Source organism: Podarcis liolepis, assembly GCF_965112155.1.
Source record: "Podarcis liolepis genome assembly, chromosome: 2".
Classification (NCBI taxonomy): Eukaryota; Metazoa; Chordata; class Lepidosauria; order Squamata; family Lacertidae; genus Podarcis; species Podarcis liolepis.
Window position 1 is genome coordinate 128,550,334 of NC_139555.1, and position 20,518 is coordinate 128,570,851.

General features: G+C 52.0%; 2 protein-coding genes across 3 annotated transcripts in view; both read left to right on the forward strand.

Moving 5' to 3' along the window:
* The window catches only part of LOC310702297 (uncharacterized protein), a 636,573-nt gene that overhangs the window by 368,625 nt on the left and 247,430 nt on the right, over positions 1-20,518 (forward strand). The window lies entirely within an intron of this gene.
* Positions 15,513-20,518, forward strand: part of LOC310702288 (uncharacterized protein) — a 165,169-nt gene continuing 160,163 nt past the window's right edge. The window contains exons 1-2 of one of the 2 annotated variants that reach the window (XM_083493694.1): positions 15,513-16,468; positions 19,949-20,122. In XM_083493694.1, the coding sequence (XP_083349820.1) occupies positions 19,990-20,122 (133 nt within the window). In that variant the 5' untranslated portion in view covers positions 15,513-16,468; positions 19,949-19,989. The remainder of the gene's footprint in view (positions 16,469-19,948; positions 20,123-20,518) is intronic. The other variant, XM_083493695.1, reaches the window with a different exon arrangement.

The following is a 20,518-nucleotide window of genomic DNA, read 5'->3' on the forward strand; positions in this document are numbered from 1 at the left end:
GGGACCCCCTGGGTGTGGGGGGCGGACTGAGAGGGGGGAGCGGAGGGAGACCCCCAAGAAGGAGGGCTGAGGGGACCCCCTGGGTGTGGGGGGCGGACTGAGAGGGGGGCGGAGGGAGACCCCCAAGAAGGAGGGCTGAGGGGACCCCCTGGGTGTGGGGGGCGGACTGAGAGGGGGGCGGAGGGAGACCCCCAAGAAGGAGGGCTGAGGGGACCCCCTGGGTGTGGGGGGCGGACTGAGAGGGGGGAGCGGAGGGAGACCCCCAAGAAGGAGGGCTGAGGGGACCCCCTGGGTGTGGGGGGCGGACTGAGAGGGGGGCGGAGGGAGACCCCCAAGAAGGAGGGCTGAGGGGACCCCCTGGGTGTGGGGGGCAGACTGAGAGGGGGGGCGGAGGGAGACCCCCAAGAAGGAGGGCTGAGGGGACCCCCTGGGTGTGGGGGGGCGGACTGAGAGGGGGGGCGGAGGGAGACCTGCAAGAAGGAGGCCTGAGGGGACCCCCTGGGTGTGGGGGCGGACTGAGAGGGGGGGCGGAGGGAGACCCCCAAGAAGGAGGGCTGAGGGGACCCCCTGGGTGTGGGGGGCGGACTGAGGGGGGAGCGGAGGGAGACCCCCAAGAAAGAGGGCTGAGGGGACCCCCTGGGTGTGGGGGGGCGGACTGAGAGGGGGGGCGGAGGGAGACCCCCAAGAAGGAGGGCTGAGGGGACCCCCTGGGTGTGGGGGGCGGACTGAGAGGGGGGGCGGAGGGAGACCCCCAAGAAGGAGGGCTGAGGGGACCCCCTGGGTGTGGGGGGGCGGACTGAGAGGGGGGGCGGAGGGAGACCTGCAAGAAGGAGGCCTGAGGGGACCCCCTGGGTGTGGGGGCGGACTGAGAGGGGGGAGCGGAGGGAAAGGGCCCCTCGCTCAGGAACCCCCCAAGTCTGACTCCGCCAGGGACACAACTCAGTCCAGGAAGGAGAGGGAAGAAGGGGCAGAAATGGAGTCCAGCATTGGAGCACCATGTCTGGAAAGCGGAACATCGGCCTGAGAAGAGAAGCTGCGCCTGGACTTCTGCGTTGAATGCCCTGACAGCCTCCAAGTTGAGGCCAGAAGTTGACTTCTGCCTGAAAGTACCTGAAACTGTTCTTAACCTGAGGTACCACCTTAGCTAATGGGGCCTCCCGCTGCTGCCGCACGATTTCTGTTCTCATCCTGAAGCAAAGTTCTTGACCTCAAGCTCTATTTCTGGGTTAGCGGAGTCTGTAACCTGAAGCGTCTGTAACCCGAGGTGCCACTGTATTACTATTCTCCTCCTTGGGCCTCTGAGACAGAGAGGGCCTTTCCCTCCTGGCCCCCTTCGCAGACCCCGGCGGATCCCCCAAGGCCGCTTGCCTGGCGTCTCCCAATGGGGAGGCCTCCTCCGTGGGGCAACATGGCGAGGAGAGAGGCTGCCCTGTGGAGGCCAAGCCATCATGGCAGGAAGGCGGCTGAGGACCAAAGGTGCCGCCCTCCTTCAGCCGGAAGAGAGACCCCGAGAGTGTGGGACCCCCGAGGCCCAGAGACCCCCAATGGCCTCTCTGGGAGCAGCTGGGGCACCGGAAAAAACAAAATGGCGTTCCCGCTTTTTTGGAAAAACACCATCTCTTGGCCCTGCTGCCTCCGTGGGCTCCTCCTGGGCCTCCCTAGCCATGGGGGGAATCCAGCTGCTCCCAAACAATGGGGGGAAAGAGGAAAAGGAAGAGAAGGAAGGAGAAATGAAGGAGAAGCTGGGAGGGGAGCATCCAAGAGGGAAACTCAGGGGGGAAACTCCCTCAGGAAACCGGGCGAAGGAGAGGAGGAGGCCCAGGGGAATCTGAAAGGGGATTGGCCAGCTGCCCAATGGCGAGGCCTCTGATTGGTCCGGCTCTGGGGCGGGAAATGGGGTCAGATAGTTCTGGGATCCCAGTAGAAACTGGTTTTCTGGCAGGAGACATGGGAAGGATGGCAGGTGTCCCTCTTCCTTTGAACTGGAGTCCGGAGTCAGCTCTGTCAGACTTCTTTCTGGAATAAGAAACGCCCTCCTTTCCTGCTGGGTCCCAAACAGGGGCAAGTCAAGCTCAGCGCCACCTCCAACCCCCTCCCCACTTGAAAAGCACCATTTTGAGAAGCAGCAACTCTCAAATACAAAGAAATCGGCACCTCCACCTGCTAACATTCCCCCCCCCCCGGCTTGGTATTCAGGGAGGGCTTTTCTTAGCCCCTCATCCCCCCCCCAATTCAAAATAAGGGCAGGCTGGCTGGAGACCCTTCCCTCCAACCCCCTTACCATTCTTTAATGGCATCCCAGTTATATGTATTCCCCTTGTCCCAAAAGAGCCTCAGCTTCAGGGGTGTCTTCTGAATGAGCTGCCAGGAGAAGGCACCTCAGCCTGACTCTCCAGTGGCAGAAGGTTCCCTAGGACACTCCAGGCTCAACGTGGGTCAAACGCTGAGGAAAACTTCCTGGAGCAACTTTTGGGAAAAGGGGAATACATATAACCGGGATGCCATTAAATAACGGCAAAGGGGTTGGGAAATGGGAGTGCCTGATCCCCTCATCTGTCTCCTGAGAAATCTCTATGTGGGACAAGAAGCTACGGTTAGAACTGGATATGGAACAACTGATTGGTTCCAAATTGGGAAAGGAGTACGGCAAGGCTGTATATTGTCTCCCTGCTTATTTAACTTATATGCAGAATTCATCATGCGAAAGGCTGGGCTGGATGAATCCCTAGCTGGAATTACGATTGCCGGAAGAAATATCAACAACCTCAGATATGCAGATGACACAACCTTGATGGCAGAAAGTGAAGAGGAATTAAAGAACCTTTTAATGAGGGTGAAAGAGGAGAGCGCAAAATATGGTCTGAAGCTCAACATCAAAAAAACGAAGATCATGGCCACTGGGCCCATCACCTCCTGGCAAATAGAAGGGGAAGAAATGGAGGCAGTGAGAGGTTTTACTTTCTTGGGCTCCATGATCACTGCAGATGGTGACAGCAAAAGAGAGCCCATCATCCCAGGATCTCTGAAATGAACAAATAAATGCACAGGGTGGACCAGCTTGAACTCTTCCACGGATAAATGTTTGCCACGTCCAAAATGGAAAGCAAGAGCAGAGCAGGGTCCTCAAAACAGCCGCAGGGGTTTGGGATCTACGCACTTGCTAAGACCTAGATCTGGGCTCCTTGGGGCAAATGGGGGCGGGGAGGGCAGGCTCTAAGCGCAGCCGCAGATCTGCCGGCAGGCAGAGGGAAGGGCAGGCTCGGTGCGCTGGGTTTTGCAAGGGTTAAAAGGAGCAGAGCTGGATTCCTAGAGAGGACAGGAAGTGAAGGGATGAAGGTCCTCCATGGCTAAATTCCCTCCCTCCCCCTCCCTGTCTTCTTCTTCTCTCTCCTTTGCAAAAGCGCCTCCTGGAATGCGGTGAGTCCCCTATTTCCTCCCCCTGAGGGTGCAATGGGGAGAAGGGGGTCCCAGGGGGGCAGGGAGGGGGCATGGGGGTCCCTGCTCAGATCATGCATGGTGGGGGAGACCCCCAGGTCAGGGAGCAGAGGGTCCTCCCTTGTCCTCTCTGCCAAGCCAGGGAGATCGCAGGAGGTCTGCAGCTCTGCTCTTCCTTTGGGATCCAGATGCTGCCTTCCTCTTTAGGGAGGGGGCTTGGGGTCAAGGAAAACTGGGCAGGCAAAGAAACCCCTTCAGATTGAGGGATTATGATGATGTGGAATGGGACGCGGGTGGCGCTGTGGGTTAAACCACAGAGCCTAGGACTTGCCGATCAGAAGGTAGGTGGTTTGAATCCCCGCAATGACGGGGTGAGCTCCCATTGCTCGGTCCCAGCGCCTGCCCACCTAGCAGTTCAAAAGCGCGTCTAAGTGCAAGTAGATAAATTGGTACTGTAGCAGGAACACCATCATTCAGTTTGTACAAACTCCACACACACTCACACTCACACACTACAAACGCTGCGCTTCTGTGATAAATTCATAGAAAATCCACCATGCATCGGATTTGCACTTGTTACGGAAAATCTGGGTGCGTATTTACCCTGCCACCCAGCCAATCGGACCAAGTCCGTGGATTCTAGCGGAAGAAAAGGAAGCTCAGCCGGACGCAGGAGCAAAATGCGAAGATCCGAGTTTATTGCGCAACAGGTTCAAAGTGGAATTGAACCCCGAGCATGGGGCGACATAAACTTTTAAAAGTTCCCTCCAAGTCCCAGAATACAGTGCGACAAAACGTCATGAATACATTAAAAGAAGGCTGGGTTTTCCAGGTTACATCATGAATACATTACAGGAAGGTGGGATTACATGGATTAACATTTCAGGAAGGGAGGGGGAAATATGCAGAGTAAGAGATATGCACAGATAAACACAGATAAGCGTTTCCTGAGTACAGGTGATGGGAAGACAATGGCGGAGATATGCATCGTCTGCCACCTGGCATCGCCCGGAGGAAGGGTATGGCAGAACGATCTGACAGGATTAAGGTCTTCCTGAGTACGTGACCTGTCGCTCAGGGGATCATGGAGGTAGGGGCAGCATCATGGAGTCCATAGGGAGCCGAGTTGAATGACACCAAAAGGAAAGAAATCGGAGTTACGGTTGATTTTATATCAATTTCTAAAGGTTTCCTAAGGTTTCCTATGCTGTCTGACCTATTCCGTATCGGTGATTGAAAGTGGAAACAAAATGGATACATTGTAGCAAGAATGGATACATTTTGACAGCTTTATGAGGCCCTTGGTTTCGGATCCATTGTTCTCGCCGTGGGGGGCCGTCAGCAGCTTGTCAGTAGGCTCAACGAGGCGTGCAAGGGCTCCGTGAGCTAGCTCGTGCAGGATAAATGCATGGCTGTGATTGGCTAAGGCGCAGCCATAGGAATTAGCGGAGAAGCTGGAACGCCAGGTCTACCCGTTCTAAGAATGGAGCGCGAATAGCCATAGGAAGAAATAGGAGGACATGTTCATATATTTGAGCTTATTTCGCTCCAGAAAGAAAGAAGGAAAAGGGGGGAGACGGGAGACGTGTGGTGCTTGTGTAACGGTGAGGGGGCTGAGGGTGGGTGTATTGTGGGCACCCTCGAGGTCATCGCCTCGGTTGTTCAAAGGAGAAGGGGGAAGGAGGTACCCCCCCCCCTTTCCCGGTCCGTATCAGTCCCCCATTCGGAGATAGATTTGCATTAAAGTTCTGTAAGAACTTGCAAATCCTTTCTCCGCACCATTGGAGCATCAAATTTCGGTGATCTCATATTCCCCTTCTCCCAAATGCCTCATCTGTACGTAGTCCGGGAAAGTGGGAGCATGTCGGGAGTGGGAATAGGCTCGAAGAGGGAAGGAGCTAGGAGAGGCAGACTGACGGAGGAAAGAGCAGCAAGGGGTAATACAATGCATAGTACAACAGAGGATGGAGACACAAAGGAAAACAGTTAAAATGATGAACACCACGACTTTCAATAACTGCCTGAGCCAACCCAGCTTGGGCAACCATCCCCATAAGTCCACGTCGGATAGTCCCTCATGCTGGATGTCGTGGAGCTTCCCTGCTAGCTCATGAATGTTATTTAAATGTCCAGTTATATTCAAAGTCTGGTCAGTCACATATGTGCAGCACTCTGTGCCTATTAATGCGCAGGTGCCTCCTTGACTGGACAAGAGGAAGTCTGTCGCGATTCTCGTCTGTAGGCTCAATTGTCTTACCTCGGATAGTTCCGACATGAGAGAGTCTGTGATCTGAGTCGCCTCCTGCATGAACTTAAGGAGGATGTCGGTGAGTCGGAGAATATCCACATGATTTGAACCGGCACCGTAGGCGGGGAAAAGCGACCGGCCTACGGTCTCTCCATTTGCAGCGACATCTGACAGATCTGACAGCTCCTTTTGCTCCCTTTTGTTTCGTTGTCTTCCAGGGGGTAGGTGTGGTACTATTCTAATTCCGGGAACGATGTAGCCAATGAAGCAGGATCCGGACATGTGTGGGCTCACCCATGTGTAAGCGCGGTGTCCACACACCCAGAATAGGCCGCTGAGGTAAGATTCCATTCGGCCTGAGGCAAAAGTTTGCAGCAGCATGGTGTCTGTGGGTTGTGGCTTCCAGTCCAAGGGGTGTCCGACCGCAGCGGCCCAGGCAACAGTAAGGTTAGGAAAAGTCCGGGAGTCCCTAGTGTTGGAGACGGTGACCAGTCCAGTTGGTAGGATTTCTAGAGTGTTGATGCATGTACTGGATCCGATGAAGGTTCCTTCCCCTGAGAAGCTGCGGCAAAGGGGTCCCTTTGTGGGGCCGGTGAGGTAGAGGTATTGATGTGTTAAGTTGAGTGCGGTCAAGTTCCAGGAGGTAACATTTCCGGAACGGAACTGTTCTAGGGTCACTGGTACAGGGACCAGTGGGAGGCTCTGTTGGAGATGGCTGGGTGCGTGAGCGCAAATCCAGCAGTCCGGGTAGGGTGACTCCTTCGCCACCTGGCTGAGAAGCTTAATGTAGGAGTTCTGCTCCCAAGATGATAGGAGATCTTCTCCCGGGAGTGCCGAGTCAGTGCCGAATTGTCGGGGTGCCGTACCAACCGGATGGAGGGGGTCGGTGGTGTTCAGTAGTCGCCTATCCCTGGCGATACCGCCGCATCGCAGGGGTCCGACGTGGTCCCAGGAGGGGGAGAGTGAGGGGTGTATAGGGTGGTGCCACCCTTCGAGATATTCAGCCCCTTTCCACTCATGAGTGACCCCTAAGTCCCATAAACAGCAGAACCGTCGCAGGCAGAGTCCTTGGAGTTGGGGCTTTCGGGTTTCTGGGGTGGAGCGGAGGCATTGGAACCCGAAAATCAAGTTTCCAGAGGGGTGGCTTGATTGCGTATAAGCGTGAGTAGCCCCTCCTGTCTCGACTTCGGTCCAATTTGGGGTTTGTGAGACCTCTCCACTCTCGTAAAGAAGATAAGTCCCATTTCTGCAGGTCAGCCGGTAAGAGGAGTGGTCAAGAGTGAGAGCCGCAGAGCCGATGCGGTGTAAATCCTTGTTCCGGATGAAAAGTTCCCAATATTCGTTTTCGGCGAGTTGGGGAACTAGGGAATGGCGCAGCAGGGTTCGGGACTCAGGAAGGCAGAAATCAAAGTCCCCCATTCGATCAGGGTTTGACCTTCCTGTCTCGACCTCATGATAGTCCAAGAAGTGGTAGTTCGTTTGCAAGCCCGTGCAGTGGTCTGATGAGATGGACGCGACCGAGGATAGGGCAGCGAGGAGAAGGGCGGTGCCAAGCAGACCCATGGTTCGGATGCGTGTAGGGAGGGCGCAGATGGTCTAACGAACAAAGGTGTTAGGTAGGGCGAGGCTGTAGAGTGAAGTTATCAAAGGAAGCTGTTGAATGGAGCTGTCAAATGGAGCTGTCAGATGAGCTGTCAAAAGGCGAAGCTATCAACGAAGCAAGCTGTCAATGGAGCTGTCAAACGGAGCTGTCAGATGAACGAAGCAAGCTGTCAATGGAGCTGTCAAACGGAGCTGTCAAACGTGGTTGTCAGCGCGTCTGAAACGTAGCTTGATGGTGTTGGTATCTGGGATGATTTCAGACGTCCAGTTGGGTGTCGCGGTGTCTGGTCCGGTCTGTTGAGCCCGACCTTGGCCCCGATCTGCTGGTCCGGTCTGTTGAGCCCGACCTTGGCCCCGATCTGCTGGTCCGGTCTGTTGGGCCCGACCTTGGCCCCGATCTGCTGGTCCGGTCTGTTGGGCCCGAACTTGGCCCCGATCCAGTCCGGTCTGTTGGTCGTCGTTGTCAATATATGAGGCCGGTGGAGCAGGTGGAGTCGAAAAGGTGAAGTCCTCGCCGTTGCTTTCTTCAGTCTCTGGTGGAGGGGGTGAGGACTTGCACCTAGTGTGATGTAACCAAGAATTCTTCTCACCTATTTTCACGGCGGTTGGCGATGTCAAGAGTACTTGGTAGGGACCTTCCCACGCGGGTTGGAGTGGTTCCTTCTGGTAGACTTTGACGAGGATCCAGTCACCAGGGTGGAAGGAGTGAGCGTGGACGTCGATGGGCAGGTTCTGTCCCTCGATGGCCGCGTAGTGGTGGAGGCGCTGTAGTTGTGTCTGGAGCTGAATAACATAATTAGTAAGTTCTGCTTCCCCCAGCTCCAGTTCTGATAGTGGGAATAGAGTGTTGTAGACGGGAGGAGGTCTCCCGAATAAGAGTTCGAATGGAGAGAGTTTCAAACGTCCGGTTGGGGCGCTGCGGATGTTATGAAGAACCAGTGGGAGTGCATTCACCCATTTTAGGCCAGTGAGCTCGCAAAGTTTGCCCAACTGTATTTTTATCTCCTGGTTCATACGCTCCACTTGGCCAGAGGATTGTGGGTGGTATGGAGTGTGGAGGTCCCATTTAATTTGGAGTGCCTTGGCCACTAATTGCACCACTTCTGCAGTAAAGTGGGTTCCCCTATCGCTGTCTAGGCGGCGGGGTATGCCATAGCGGGGAATAATATCCTGTAGGAGGGCCCTGGCAACTACGGATGCGGTGGCTTTTCTGCAAGGGAATCCCTCCACCCACGAGGAGAATTGGTCAACTATAATCAAAGCATGTTTAAAGCCTTGGCATTGGGGCAGATCAATGAAATCAAGCTGCAAGTTCTCAAAAGGGACAAAGGCCCACGGTCTGGCTCCTGGTGGTCTCCTGGGCTCCCGCTTGGGATTGAAGCGATGGCAGGTAATGCAATTCTTTGCTGCTGCTGCTGCAGCGGCCGCTATCCCGGGTGCGTACCAAGATCTAATTACATGCTCCATTAATCTCCCTTTTCCCCAATGTGTTCGCTGATGAAGAAACCTCACTACTTTTGGAGTCCAGGCCTTTGGAAGGACAGTTCTTCCATCGGGGAGGACCCAGACACCCTGTTGTTCGGTGGCACCTAGCGATTCCCACGTAGCCTTTTCATCCCCTGGGGCAGATTTGTAAATTTCTGTGAGATCTAGGTCTGCTGGTAGTTGGAGGGCTTGAAACTCGGATTCATTGTTAGGGATGCGTAAGGCAGCCATCTGTGCGGCTTTGTCGGCTCGTCTGTTTCCTTTAGAAACTGAGTCCCTGCCCTTGGTATGGGCCTTGCAGTGGACAACGGCTATAGCGGCAGGTAGGTGGATCGCTGTGAGAAGTCGCTCAACTAGGGCGGCGTGCGAGATTTGAGACCCGGCAGCGGTTAGAAAGCCTCTCTGGAGCCAAATTTGGCCAGTTGTGTGCACAAGGCCGAAACAGTATTTGCTATCTGTATAAATGGTTATTCGCTTCCCTTCACCAATCTCGCAGGCACGCAGCAGCGCAATTAACTCGGCGGCTTGGGCACTGTACTGGGAGTTGATTGGGTTTGACTCTAGTACTTCGAAGTCGGAGACTACCGCGTACCCAGTCTTTCTAACCCCGTCGATTACTTTAGAACTACCATCAGTATATAGTATTAAGTCCGGGTTCTCCAGGGGAAGATGATCTAAGTCTTCGCGGGGCTTTTCGGCTTGCCGGACTATAGTGGTGCAGTCATGATGCGGGGTGCCATCGTCGGGAAGGGGTAGTAGGGTAGCGGGGTTTAGCGAGTTAACACGTTTAATGGTGACATTGGTTGGGGTTAGTAGGAGGGCTTCATACCGGTTGAGGCGGGAGTTCGAGAAATGGTGACATCCTTTTAAGGTTAGGAGGGTTGAGACTGAGTGGGGAACGTGAAGGGTGATTTCGTGGCCCAGGACCGTCTCTTGGGCTTTCTCGAGGAGGACGGCAGCGGCTGCGATGGCTCTGAGGCAACTGACAGCCCCTTTAGCAGTGTTGTCAAGTTGTAGACTATAATATGCTACTGGCCTCTCTTGATCGCGGAAGGGTTGGGTTAGGACACCGGAGGCTACCCCCATTTGCTCGTGGATGAACAGGTTGAAAGGGATTCGGTAGTCGGGTAGCCCCAGGGCAGGAGCGGATCTGAGTTCCCGTTTTAGTCGTTCAAAAGAGCTGTAAGCTTTTTCTTCCCAGACCAATGTGTCTGGGTGGTCCTGACGCGTCATGATAGTTAAGGGCTTCGTTATTTCACTGTAACCAGCGATCCATGCCCGGCAGAAGCCGGCCATGCCAAGGAAGCCGCGCAGCTGTCGCTTTGTTTTTGGGAGAGGGATTTTAGTGACTGCCTCAATCCTGTCAGTGGCCAGACTTCTGGTCCCTACTCCCAGGATGTGTCCCAGATACTTAACTTCTTGTTTACAATACTGGAGTTTCTTTGGAGATACCTTATGTCCTTTCCTTGCTAGTTCTGATAGGAGGTGTTTGGTATCTATCTTACACGCTTCCTCGCTGGTAGAACATAATAAAATATCATCCACGTAAAGAAGTAAGGTGGAGCTAGCCGGTAGGTGGATGTCCTCTAAGTCCTGGTGTAATACGGCCGAAAAAATTGCGGGTGACTCTACGTAGCCTTGGGGCAGTCTGGTCCACGTTAGTTGGCCAGGCCCCCAGGTAAATGCAAAAAGGAACTGACTAGCCGGATCCAGGGGTATACTGAAGAAGGCAGAGCACAGATCCGCAGCGGAGTACCAGGTCGTCCCTGCTGGAATGGCGTTTAGGAGGGAGTTCGGGTTGCCAACTACCGGGTGTCGGGGTATCACGAATTGGTTCACTAATCTCAAGTCCTGCACAAAACGGTACCGTACAGGTGTCCCCTCCTTAGCGGGCTTCTTGACCGGGAGAACTGGGGTATTACAGGGTGAAGCGCATGAGACTAGGATCCCCTTTTCGAGGAAGTCCTCAATCATGGGTGTTAGACCGTCTATGGCTTCTTTGGGCAGAGGGTATTGCTTGGTGCACGGGAAGGGTAGGTCACTTCGGTAAGTGATCTTGACCGGAGTAGCGGAGAGTAAGAGCCCGACTGAGGTTGATTCAGTGCCCCATAGGGAGGGGGGCAATTCCTTTTCCAGGTCTAGAGGGAGCTCGGGAAACTGTCGATCCGCTTTAGATTCCTGAACGATACCTTGGAACATGGGGATAGAGTTCCCTGGCATATGTAGGTAAATGCCATCCGGGGAGCATTTTATAGTGGCGTTAAGTTTGCAGAGTAGGTCTCTGCCGAGGAGATTGACAGGGCTGCTTGTTAAAAGGAAAGTGTGTTCCGCTAGTAATGGTCCGAGGGTGACCTTGGCCGGTCGCGAGAGTGGGCAAGTGCGGGGTATCCCATCCAGTCCCATCACTTTCTTGGTCACTGTCCCTGGTTCCAGATGACTGTCGGTTAGGGTGGAATAGGTAGCCCCTGTGTCCAGTAGGCATTGATAGGGGTGGCCGTCTATTTCGATAGTACAGACCGGGTCCTCAGGTGACAATGTAAGGACAGGGCAGATGGTTTGGGTCTGACTGGGATCCCCTTCTAATTGTCAATAGGTGCCCTGATCATCGGGAGGTGGTTGGTTTGGAGGGTGCAAGGGGGGAGCAGTAGCATTCGCCCAAGGGTGGGCGGGCTGGTCTATGGCCGGCATTTGGGTCCGGGGTCCCGGTTGTGGTCGGGTTTGAGGTATCGGGTTTGAGGCCGTCTGCGGGGTATAAGCCGCTGGGTTGTGGTTGCTGTAGCCTGGAGTTACGTTGGCTTGCGGGGAGAAAGGGGGGTGGGGATTCCGAACAGGGAAAGACTTTGCCTCTGGTCCCCCGTAGGGTGTCGCATTTAGGTAGGGGCAGAATCTTTTTATGTGTCCCTCTTCTTGGCAGTAGTAGCATCCTCCCGTCCCCGGTCCCCATTGCCTATAGGGATTTGGGGGTCCTCCTCCACGGATCCCTTTTCCTCGGGGGAGTCCCCTGCCTCGATTAGGACCATAGGCAGTGTCCATGCTTAAGGCTAGTATTTGTTCAACTTCGGGTTTTGTTTCCTTCTTCTTTCTTTCATCCCGAGAGTTGTAGACAGATTTTGCGATGGACAAGATTTCACTTACGCTCTTTCCATCGTATCCAATTTGGAGATTCAGAGCTTTTCTGATATCTGGGCATGCCTGATCTTTGAAGAACCCTTTAACGATTACTTCATGCTGTGGGTTTTCGGGGTCTATCCCCCCCCATGTTTTAATGGCAGAGACCAATCTAGTGTAGTAATCGGACGGGTGTTCGTTTGGTCCCTGCATGACCGACTGGACTTTGGTCCAATTAACGGTGCGTCGTCCGGCGGCCTTTACACCGTCTAAAATGGCCTTTTTAAATAGGTTTAAGCACCAAATACCCTCGGTGGTGTTATAGTCCCATTCCGGTTCCACTCTAAGACATTGTGCTGTGAGCGCTTGCAATCCCTGAGGCCGTCCCCTTTGGTAGTCGGGTAGTTCTATGGCTTCCCCGGCTTTAGTTAGGATGTCCGCTTTCTCCGCCTCGTTGAAGAGGGCATTCAGAAGGACGTGGACATCTGGCCAGGTGGGATTGTGTGTGGAGAAGATAGCGCTGACCTGGCGGTGGCATTTGTCCGGGTCGTCCCTCAGTGAGGGCATCTGATTTGACCAGGTTACCAGGTCTGAGGTATAGAAGGGTTGATGCGTGTAAACCATCCGTGGGGGCCCATCAGGTTGGAGAGGAGGGATGGGCAGGGCCCTTAAGGGCATCTGGACAGCAGTAGAAGTCACGGTGGAGCTTACTTGGTCAGAAGTCCCCGGAGTCTCTTTATCACAGCCCAGGGTCCCCGTTGCAGAGCCATGAGGTTCCGTGGGAGTAGGCTTATTCACGACTTGGGTAGAGTTCTCAATGGTGTTGTGGGGAGTAGAAGAGGGGGTTTTAGTCCTAGCTTGTCCGGGGTTTTTAACTTGTTTGACGCCCCCTTTGTCCTTTCTCGCTTGTAGTCGTGTGACCCTCCTATTGTCAGTGTCTTGTGTCTCATCCTCCCCCGTTTCCTCCCCACTACTAGAGCTGCTGTCACTGGATGTTGGGGCTCGCGGTGGTGGTCCTTGATAGTAGAAGGGGACCAGGGTCTGTCGTATATCGTCATCCTCGTAAGGGGGGGGCATTGGCTGTCGCCCGGGATTTAATATAGGCAGTTGGTAGGAGGTCGTTCCCTTTGGGGCTTGGAGCATTCTCCTTACTGTCTCAAAGGTGGCCAGATATTCTAACTGGCGGGGTTTTTCTTCTATCAGGGCTTTCCTTAGGTGGTTCAAGCGTTCTTCATTAAATGAACCCCCCGGTGGCCACCGCAATTCGGGTTTGGCGGAGGCGGTACTGGCGGGCCATGTTCCGGAGCAGAGGTCTTCTAATTTTTCTTTAGATAACAATTTGTGGCCAGGAATCGACTTCCAACACGCAATGACGAATTGGAGAGGAGAGTCGGGATCTCTCTGGGAACGGGATGGCTTCCGGGAAGCCTTCCTCCCAGAGTGAGTCCGCTCATGTTTGGAAGCCTGGGTACCCATAGTATATTTCACGCGTGTCTAGATAGGAAAGAGGAGAGAGGAGAGGGCCGATAAGGATTTGTGGGTCTAGGGCTGTCCGACAAAGGACTTGAAACAAAGAAAGGGAAAGGTCTTTAGTCGCTTGGCAACTTCCTAGGGAGGTTTTAAAGAGCTCTAGCTATCCGGTATTCCTTTCTTCCCTTTTCCTTAACCATTTACCTGGGGTCCCTTTTCCACTCTGCCGATCCCGCCCAATTCCTCATGGGCTATTCCCTCCTGGCAACCTCCTACCTATCGTCAAACTTCTCAGGAAAAGGGGCCCTACTGAACGCCCGCGCCGTGCGGTGCCAGATCGGGTGATCCCTGGACAGAATTTCGGGTCGAAAATCCCCCTTGCTTTCGGAAGCGGGCTTACGATACACGTGGCACGTAGCCCGACCGGTGCGGCTGGGATTGGGATAGAAAGCAAGACCACTTCCTGCCCCCTAGAAAGGACGCTCGGGAAGATCGGAAAGAGAGCTCCAACCCCTTGCTTTCAACTGGGATACCCGTTTGCGGAGAGTCGGCTATCTTTCAAGTCGGATCTCTCCGTCTTACCCTTCGGGCTCCCAATTGGTGCGGCTGGCTAGAGAGTTTAGATAAAGAGATAGAGCTCAGAACCCCCCTTTCGGGTCGAGCAGCGGTCCACGATCTCTCTCACCGACTGGACCAAGAGAAAGACAAGAAGGCACGATAGAGAGGAGGGCAGAGAATTCGGTTGCCAGGAGACTTCCACCCCTTCCCACCAGTGCACTGGATTTTCCTATACTCACGCGTCTTCTACGTCGATCCGATCCCGGGATCGATGAATAAGCCGGCTGGATCCCTTTTGCTCCCCGGCTGAACTCCTGGGGCTGTTGATTACCGCCCGGGAGATGGTCGGAGGTCCAAAAGGGTCTTCTCGGGCAAATTGGCCCGCAGCCGGCTGAAGAATTCGGGGCCCCCGGTCAGCAACCCGGGAGAACCGCTCAGCCCCACGTTGGGCGCCAAGCTGTTACGGAAAATCTGGGTGCGTATTTACCCTGCCACCCAGCCAATCGGACCAAGTCCGTGGATTCTAGCGGAAGAAAAGGAAGCTCAGCCGGACGCAGGAGCAAAATGCGAAGATCCGAGTTTATTGCGCAACAGGTTCAAAGTGGAATTGAACCCCGAGCATGGGGCGACATAAACTTTTAAAAGTTCCCTCCAAGTCCCAGAATACAGTGCGACAAAACGTCATGAATACATTAAAAGAAGGCTGGGTTTTCCAGGTTACATCATGAATACATTACAGGAAGGTGGGATTACATGGATTAACATTTCAGGAAGGGAGGGGGAAATATGCAGAGTAAGAGATATGCACAGATAAACACAGATAAGCGTTTCCTGAGTACAGGTGATGGGAAGACAATGGCGGAGATATGCATCGTCTGCCACCTGGCATCGCCCGGAGGAAGGGTATGGCAGAACGATCTGACAGGATTAAGGTCTTCCTGAGTACGTGACCTGTCGCTCAGGGGATCATGGAGGTAGGGGCAGCATCATGGAGTCCATAGGGAGCCGAGTTGAATGACACCAAAAGGAAAGAAATCGGAGTTACGGTTGATTTTATATCAATTTCTAAAGGTTTCCTAAGGTTTCCTATGCTGTCTGACCTATTCCGTATCGGTGATTGAAAGTGGAAACAAAATGGATACATTGTAGCAAGAATGGATACATTTTGACAGCTTTATGAGGCCCTTGGTTTCGGATCCATTGTTCTCGCCGTGGGGGGCCGTCAGCAGCTTGTCAGTAGGCTCAACGAGGCGTGCAAGGGCTCCGTGAGCTAGCTCGTGCAGGATAAATGCATGGCTGTGATTGGCTAAGGCGCAGCCATAGGAATTAGCGGAGAAGCTGGAACGCCAGGTCTACCCGTTCTAAGAATGGAGCGCGAATAGCCATAGGAAGAAATAGGAGGACATGTTCATATATTTGAGCTTATTTCGCTCCAGAAAGAAAGAAGGAAAAGGGGGGAGACGGGAGACGTGTGGTGCTTGTGTAACGGTGAGGGGGCTGAGGGTGGGTGTATTGTGGGCACCCTCGAGGTCATCGCCTCGGTTGTTCAAAGGAGAAGGGGGAAGGAGGTACCCCCCCCCCTTTCCCGGTCCGTATCACACTGTTCCACTTTTATTTGACTCCATGAAGGAAGGACTACAAAATGGGGAAGGTTTGATACAGGGCAGCCATAATCCCTTCACCATCCCAGCACATCCACAGGAGCCCTGCCCAGTTGCTATGCCAACCCCGATGGTCCCAGACAGAAGACCATCAAGATCACAAAGAACTTGCATATGGGAGTGGATTCAGCACGGACTGGAATAAAGGACAATGATCAGATCTTCCTTCTGGGGGCAGGGAACTGCAAACTCCCCTCTGTCACCTGGAAAGTACTCAAGGGGGAACCAGCCAGGGGACAGGACACTCAGGTTACCATCACCACCCCTCCCTCAACCCCTCCTTTCTGTGATGTATGCATGATGTTTCTGGGGGTGGGCTTGACCTACAGGGTGGCAATTTCAAAAGTCTTTATAAGGCCTTGCACACCATCTTTCTGGGTCCTTCCTCTCTCCTGCAAGTGAGGGGAGCACCCTGTTGCAACAGTTCAATAAAGGCCAAGCCTACAGGCTGCTGTTTTGCTCCAAGTTATCCTGGTTGTGTCTTTGTTTTTGTCCAAGGGAGCCCGCGGATTTTCCCGGTAACAGTACCACTCCAGCAGAAGGTAAATGGCGTTTCCGTGTGCTGCTCTGGTTCGCCAGAAGTGGCTTAGTCATGCTGGCCACATTTATACAAGGATTAAGACCCATCATTAAAATACACAACAAAATTGTTCCAGTAAGATACTGAAATAAGCATGAAGGAAAAGAATAGTATTAAAACAATGCAGCTATTAAGAGGCAGAAAAGAACAGAGCAATGTTTAGAAGATCATCTTTCTTCTCCCTTTTTCCCTTAGGGTCCAGTGTGCTTTGAAGACGTAGCTGTTCCTTTCCCAGAGGAGGACTGGGCTTTGCTGGATCCTGACCAGAGAGCTCTGCAGAAGGAAGTCAAGGAGGAGAATCCTGGGATCGTGGCCTCTCTGGTAAGGCTCCCTGCTGGATCATAAGATCAGTTTTGAAATTCCATACGGATCTCTGAAGGACAAACCTCTTCTATTTTAAGGGAGCCCCATAGCGCCCCCTGCAGCACCTGAGATGTTAACACACCCACAACTCTCAGTAGGAGATGCATCTCCTGTTCTGTCTGGGAATATTCTTCCACCAGTCCTGCCTTTTCCAACCAGGATGAGGCTGCTCTGAGCTGCCCAGACCTTCTTCAGTGTAGGCTTCAGAGATCTCAAGGATGTGGAGGTACATCCTGTCAAATTTTCTCAAAATTTCTTCTCAAAAAAGGCAGCAATTCATTTCCCTTCTTCCTCTTTCACAAGCAGTCATTTGCATTGTTCAATCATTTCAGGCTCAATTTCTTCATCAGCCTAAACTTAATAATAATAATAATAATAATAATAATAATAATACTGCCATATAACAGCAGATTGTAGGTGGTGAATTGGAGAGGAAGAAAAAGGGAGACAACCAAGAGAATCCACACAATGGAGAAACCATATAAATATTCAGAGTGTGGAGAGACTTTCAGTCAGAGCTCCCAGTCCACTTCCCATCAAGGAAAGCTCTTCGTTCAGAAGGAGAGCCTCACTTCACATGAAAGAACTAACGGGGGGAAGAAATTAGTGCTTGAAATGTGAGGAAAGCTTCCTTCGCAGCCCCATTCTCAACTTCATACAGGGGAGTGTTTGGAAAAAGCTTCACCTGGAAAACCAGTCTCAGTTTCCATTCAATAAATCACAGCAAGGATGATCACAGAATTTCAGAAAATGGTATAACCGGTATCAGGAAACTTGATGAGGAATTAAGGGGAAAGACAGTGTTGACCCAGAGTAGTTACAAAATGCATGTTCTCTCCCCAAGTGCCACAGACCCTCCTCTAAAGAGAGCTTCTCTGAAGAAAGTGCAAGCAAAAATTGCTCAATTTTATGTGAATAAGGAAATGAGGAGGTGGCTAAGAAACAGCAGGAGCCAGATCCTATTACTGACCTTATAGGATCTCTCAGCAGCTCTGAGGATGAGCAGAAAGAGGTTTGGGGCCCAGGCAGCTCAACTGCTAAGTCATCTCTGGCACTGAGACCAGGAGCTCAAGCGACTCAAGGCCAAATCCAGGCTAAACAAGTAGAGGAACTAATCTGAAAGCAAATTTCAAAATTAAAGCAAGTATAAAAGACTGCAACTCCCAAACTTCTGGGACCAAAGAGGGACTATCAGTCATTGGGTGGCTTGTCGTACTAAGAGAGGACATGGAACACTTAAAATCCTTTTTGGCTGACTGTAATAAAGTTATTACCATCCTGATAGGTATTTGTAAAACCTTCTGGAAAAAATCTAGCAGAGTCTGTGGAACCAGATAATACAACAATTTCTCTTTCCCTACCATTAAAAATAGATCAATAAGGGAGGTTTGATTCGTCCACATGGCAAAAGGAGGTCTATAAGTACAAAGAAGAGCAAAAATGTTAAAAATTTAAAAAATAGTGCAATATTAAAAAGTTGACTTGAAAATACTTTTTAACTTACTTAAGAGCAGCTCATGCTCTGGGTCCAGACAGAACACTAAGAAGCTTGAACTATGCTAGAATCTGCACACCAGATCCCTATATCAATATGAAACGATATGCAAGGTTATCAAATGCTCTGATGTCCTGTCAGAAGCCAAAACCAAACCAACAAGGAAGAGGGTTTTCATAAACAAGAATTGGAAATGGGTTCTGTCTCAAAAAAAGCTACTTCTCTCAAGCTACCCTAAGCCTTTGGAAATCTTGTCACAAGAGGAGCGTAAAGTTTGTGAAGATGGTGTCTAAGCACAGAGAATATCTGAGGAGGAGTGGTGTATCAGTCTCAAGATTATTCCAGAATGTGGCATCACAAGCTCCTCTGCTTCCACATTCAGCAACACCTCCAAAAAGTCCTCAATCCAAGGCAGACTATTGTCCTTTAGTTGACATATACTCTGCAGGTGACAATCCTGACTAGCCAGCTGACCTGGACCCCAAGGAACCCCATAACTCAGACAGCCCAGGGTCCTTGCACTTGAGGAATAAGGGGAATGACCTTACTGACAGAACTAAAAAGAATGGATTGCATGCCTTCTGTGCTCTGCCATAAGTAGCCCAGAATGAAATATTCTCCAGATTGGACCTCTGACGTTCCTGCCTAATGAGTTTGAAGAAGGAACACAAGGGCTCATGCAAGTAGAACTTGACCCTTTGTGCTCCAGATCCAGCCCACCAGATATTCCAGCATGAGTTGAATTGATGGGCTGAAAAGCCACCTCCCCCCACAGCAGGTTAATGAACCCTCTTTCCTATCAATTGGAGATGAAAAGCTTCCCCGAAGATTTGGTCCCCATGCAAGAGGCAAATATGGCCACAACATCTGCCTGGCTTGCAATGAGAGAGCTCAAAGAGCGTCAAGAGGACTCTCCATAGAAAGCACCAAGCATGGGGCCACTTGTTACATTACATGTTACATTAGCTACTCGTCTGTTTTCTGCCCATGCTCTGGGCTTGCAGTTTTCAGGCTTAGGGACAGTATGGTGACTGGTTTTGGCACCAAGTTCTGTCCATAAGCCCCAATTAGTTCAATGGGATCTACTCTCAGGTCATTACTGTGCAGACCATGCCAGCCTTGCAAAGTGGGGTGAGGAGCAAAGAGCTGAAATTGCTTAGAAATGGGGCTTTTGAGGCTTCTGGTTCCGGTCTGCCTTAATGGATGCTGCTCCCACGATAGCAGAGATCGTTAGCAAAGAATAAACAGATGATTTGAGGGTAATTGTCCTTTATTCAAGCTGCGTGCTGGAACAAATGGACCAAGATAATAAACCACTAAATTTAGATACAAAGCCGAAACAATTTGAACTGGAAAGAAGACTTCTATTGATGAAAAATGTATGTTGTTGGGGAGCGGGGAGCCTTTACCCTTTCTTTCTTTCTTTCTTTCTTTATATATATATCATGTTTGTAACATAAATGATTCGGCAGCACGCACACCCCGAATGCTAACAAACTGATAAAAAGCAAGAGGAGATACAAGAGAATGGGATTGTATTTATGGATTACAACAGAAAAGCAAACTATGTGACAAAATTGAAATGGATTTAAAGCCTCAAACTTTCACTGTATTCCTATGGAAGGAAATGGAGTTTAGTTTTGATGATCGGCCAAGGCTTGGGGACAGGATGGGGACTGGTTTTGGCACCAAGTTCTGTCCATAAGCCCCATTGAATTCAATGGTATCTACTCTCAGGTCACTACTGTGCAGAACATGTCAGCCTTACGAAGTGGGGTGAGGAGCAAACAGGGGAAACTGCAAGCACTGGAGATGTTTACAAATGGGGCTTCTGATGAGAAGGGGCTGCCCCATTTGTGCTTCTCCAGGGGCAGTAGAATATCTAGGGCAGGAGAATCCCTGCAGGGCCTCTGAGGCTCCCTTTGCTTCTTCCTCTCTCCCAGGACCCTGCAGCTTCTTTTGGCTCATTGACTCCTCAGGAAGGATGAAAGAGACGGATCCTGCAAAGCTAGCAAGGATGGAAGGGGGAAGATGGACGGTTGACCTGGTCCGGCTGTCTCCTGCATCCCTCCCCACAACCTCTGAGTGTTACCTGCCAGGGACCTCTGAGAGATCTGGTGAGTCCCAGGGGAGGGGAGATGGGGACCTGGATGGATGGAGCCAGAGAGAAATTGGGGCTTGCTCAGCTTGGGGGTGGGGGGAGGCAGGCAGGCGGATGGAGATGGAGAAGGGGAGCACCTTTTTGGGCTCCTCCACCTGCCTGCCTGCCTGCGCCTTTGTCATCTGCAGGCAATTTGAGCTAGGAATACATCACAGCTTCCCGGCCAACGTGATGTATTGGCAGCTCAAAATGTCTAAAATCAGTTCTGTGATCTGAATGCCTTACAATGTCCAACACTGATCCGTCGCGCAGCACTAGAAGCCACGAGTCTTTAAAGGAACCTGATCCTGCTTTGCAGATTGAACGCAGATGAGGCCTCCGTGTATTATTATTATTTTCTTTTCTTTTTGGA